The 4,379-nt window shown below is 40.2% G+C and overlaps 1 gene segment (V, D, J or C); it reads left to right on the top strand.

Annotated features, from left to right (window-relative positions):
- Positions 1 to 1,129, top strand: part of LOC116377468 (immunoglobulin kappa variable 4-1-like) — a 1,358-nt gene extending 229 nt beyond the window's left edge. The window contains 1 exon segment of the V gene segment in view: positions 721 to 1,129. Coding sequence covers positions 721 to 1,085 — 365 coding nt within the window.
- The last annotated feature ends 3,250 nt before the right edge of the window (positions 1,130 to 4,379 follow it).

Here is a 4,379-nt window from a genome sequence, read left to right as displayed (position 1 = left end):
TATGTTCACATATATGTATTAATATTATTAATGTCTAAACTATGTTCTAACTTATAATAATGCACAGAGTCCGTGCACATGCGTGTTCCAGCAGTAAACACAGAGTTGTATTTTAGTGAACATACAGACAGAATGTGCTCTGCTCTCATTACGATGTCCTGGGAGCACACAGTCTATAGTTCCATATTCACGACGTTTTATATGAAACATTAAATGCGTTGAAATCACGTCTTCGTGTAGACCACTTATCACCGGCCAGCGTAATATGATTTTGGAGTAATACGTTCAAAGTAACCAAAATCGCGTCTCTTTCAACCTACAACTGAACAAACATCAATATTTTAAAACAAATTGGTGTTTTGTGACACGTTCATATTGCAACCGTAATTTAGACGGTTTAAAACACGTTGAAAAAAGGTCTAAGACGTTCAGACCTCATTTCAACGCGTTTTCAACCAGGAATCAACCTTGAAACCCGGGTCGCTGCTCACTGGGTCCTGTCTGAGGGAGACTTCACATGTTTCATTCTGATCTCTCACGTCATTATAACTGTTTGTAGGTTGAACTGTTACTGAAAGCTTTTCTTTGTTGGTGTTATTGATTATGAGTTTGGATGAAGATGTTAGGGTATAGATTGAATGTATTAGAGTGTGATCTGTTGATAAATAAACACAAGTGTATTAAAGTACATATAAATATATAGATTAACTTGTGTTTAAGGTCTCCGGTGTCAGCAGCACGTCTCCGCTCTGCCGGACTCAGTGCAGGTGAAGGTTGGTGAGGACTTCGTCCTGCACTGCCCCCTGTTGGACTCCTCCTCCTCCAACACCTCCTCCAACACCTCCTCCACCCTCAGCTGGTACCGGAGGGCAGCGGGTCGTCCTCCGGAGCTGTTGCTGAGCTTCAGCTCCAAGAACTCTTCCGACGTGACGTTCGGAGCCGCCGTCGGTCCGCAGAAAGTCTCGACTTCAGCCGACGGATCGCTGCTGCTGCTCGACTCCAGAGAGAGTGACTCAGCAGTTTATTACTGCAGCATCACTCAGGGAGGAGGAGAAGGACAAGAAGGAGAAGAAACGAGGCCATGACTGTTTTCATATGATGTCATGCAACAGAATAAATTTACATCTCAATGAGCTCATTAAAACTTTTGTTTTTTTGTTTGATCGTATTATATTTTGTTATTATTAGTATTTTAATCTACTTTGAATGAATTAACTATTTCTATTCAGTATTTCAGGTTCAGGTTAAAGTTTAAACCTCAAATAAAAATAAATATACTTTTCATACTAACTACATTATGATACTTATATACTTTTACTTTACTAGTGATTCTACACTGAAGTTTTACTACTTAATGACTTCCGAGTGTTTTTAAAATTACACTCTAAACAATTTCACCGTAAATTAACGGTAACTTACTGGCAGCAGGGACGCCATTAAGTCACAGGTTCTTTTACAGCACACTTTAATTCTACGGTATGTTACCGTATACTGGATTACGGTATGTGATCATGGGATAACTGTGCTTTACCGTGATTTAACGGTATATGCCAGAATATAACCGTTTATTTACAAAGGGTAATACAACACAATACTTTTGCATTTAATTCCCAACAAATAAAAGAATAACAATAGAGATTCAATACATAATTGTTGCAGTTTAATACATGCTCTCAAATAATAAAGGGACATTTGTATTACATCATAAAACTCACAATGTACTGCACGTTTAGAAGAAAACTAATAAAATCATAAAATCGTTAATGACCAGCTTAACTGAACTCATTAGCATCAACAGTGTAATAGAACTGCTTCACAGTCTGCTTGTTAACAAGTCTTTTACACATTTATAGTTAAATTGAACTGCATGAACTCACATGAATCAAACAATAAGGAGAGAGAACACGGAGGACGTGACTGCAGCGTCTGGCTGGTTTCCTCAATCTCTGATGAGTGACTGTAAACAAACACAATAAAAACTTTAGAAACAAAATGTTCTGAACTTCTGTAAAGTTCTATGCCATCCAGGACTTAGAAGAAGCTTAACATATCAGTGCCAGTCTTTGCAAAAAGCTAATACAACAATACCACACAGTTTAATGAACAGACTATGTGATGAGCCGATCGCGTTAGGTGAAGAAATGAAGCTAAGACAATGGACCACAGTGGACTAACGTTCAACCAGTGGCGGGCCGTGCATTCTATGCCTGGGCCTCCTGTGCTGTCCTACTACAGTTGAACAGCTATGGTGCAGATACATGAATCCGTGCATGACGGGACGCTGCGTCATTAACGGACAATGCATAGCCAAACCAACGTATTAACACAATGACGACCACAAAGTCATAAGAACCAGTCACATATATTCATATGACAACAAAGCAACACATCAATCCAGCAGAGCTGCATCGGATCCACGCATTCCACCACACAAGAGCACGAGCCATCAAATATTATTCATGAAAACGTTACTGCAGATGTAAACAAACAAATGCAGTTTGTCACTTAAAGAATTCTTTGTTGACAAAGAGTTTAATCCCAATAGGCTACATCGTTCCAGTTCCAGTAAGAAGTCCTCCTCGATTCCCCAGTTCTATTTCGCCGGTCTACGGCACCGGTAGACCGGCACCGGTTGTGGAGCTCCGTTTCCCTCTGTAGATCCACTCGGGTTTCTCCAAAAGTTTTCAAAAGCACCGTAGTGTCCTGCCGTGTTATGGCATCCTCAGGTTAGCGTAGCGTAGCTCCAAACACCAAGACGCTCAGTTACAATGAAACACATTCAGCCATAAAATGTGCGACGCTGTCAGCCAGGAACACCGTTCATACACATCCTTTGGCTGAGTCTGGGCTGCTGTTATAATGTTATAATTTCTTCCATATCTTTCAATTTGAACTCTTACTCCTCCAACTAACTTCTGCCAGCTTCCTTAAATTTCACATTAGTCAGGCGCTGGCCCACTGACCAATCACGGCACACGTTAATGCAGACGTACTTAGCAGGCTACCTGGGTAGCTCTGGCACGTCAAAGAATACGCCCAACATGTCAAACTAAAGATCTGATTGGTTGAACACTATGACAATCAACAATATCGTCCCCATTTACTTTAATCTGCACTGGCTGCAGGTGAGAGTCTGCAGGCCTCTGCCTCTGTTCTTACCTAGAGACACAGAGGTGAGATCTGATTGGATAAAAGCTCTACTTAAAACAAGCTGCACTGGAAGCAGAGCAACTGAGGAAGACAGGAGCTGTGCAATGAGAACATAAGATAATGGGGAAAATATCTTTATAAATGATAATACATTTACATAATACGGGGAGAGGGAAGTCTGGGTCAGCCTGCTTGACCTGCGGCCACCGCGACCCGACCCTGGATAAGCGGAGGAAAATGGATGGATGGATGGATGATAATACATGTAATGTATTTAAGAGAAATTATAAAATAGATATAACTTTGTGATTGTGTTTAGGCCAGCAGAGAAGGCTTAGCAGGCCCTGACCGCCCACCACACTAAAATGAGTTTGATCTGGTGTTATTGTTGCTCCTGGGATAACACACACGTAACGTTACCGTTAGCGTTACCTCAACTGTTCACTGTCTTGAACACACGTCGGTGATCTCTCCATTTTGATAATCGTCCCATTTGCGGTCCTACAGTCGGTTCAATAAGAGCACAAGTAAACACAAGTTATGTTGCTAACGTTACATCTTAACACTGTAATGGATGATTAACTTTATTTAGGTTAACTTAACTTGCTATGCTGTTAGCCAGCTAAACTTTCTAAGGCTAATTTAGCTCGAGCTAGCTAACGTCACAGAGCTAGCTCCGCTAATATTAGCAACCTGATGTAACGAAACTGACCAAGTGAAACATTATCTGAGACGTTAACAGTTCAATAATCATAAAGACAAAACAAGTTACCTCGGCTTACTCAACAATGACTTTTAGGCAATAATCAGTTTGAATAATAAAAATATTCTATCATCATTACAGACACATTAACCCACAATAGACAGTACGATGTAGATGGATTGAGATTCACTGAACTTGTATAGAGAAGCATATTTATCCACCTCTTCACAGAAAATACTGTATCATGCTGTTAAATTATAGTAGTCTGCTGTTATTGTTAATTGACGGAATTAACTGTTAATTTACATGCGAGGGACGAACATTTAACTGTATGTTACAGTTATTATGAAATACTGTAAGATACCGTTGAACATCCACCGTAAATGTACAGCAATTCGTTACAGAGATTTAAATTTACTTTCATTAAGATATCTAAGAGACAGACAGACAGGTTACAGACAGACAGCTAACAGACAGACAGACAGCTAACAGACAGGTTACAGACAGACAGCTAACAGACAGACAG

The sequence above is a fragment of the Anarrhichthys ocellatus genome, unplaced genomic scaffold (assembly GCF_004355925.1).
Source record: "Anarrhichthys ocellatus isolate YVR2014 unplaced genomic scaffold, GSC_Weel_1.0 scaffold1290, whole genome shotgun sequence".
NCBI classification, from domain to species: domain Eukaryota; kingdom Metazoa; phylum Chordata; class Actinopteri; order Perciformes; family Anarhichadidae; genus Anarrhichthys; species Anarrhichthys ocellatus.
Note: the sequence above shows the minus strand (reverse complement) of the source record. Positions and strands in the feature narration are given on the sequence as shown.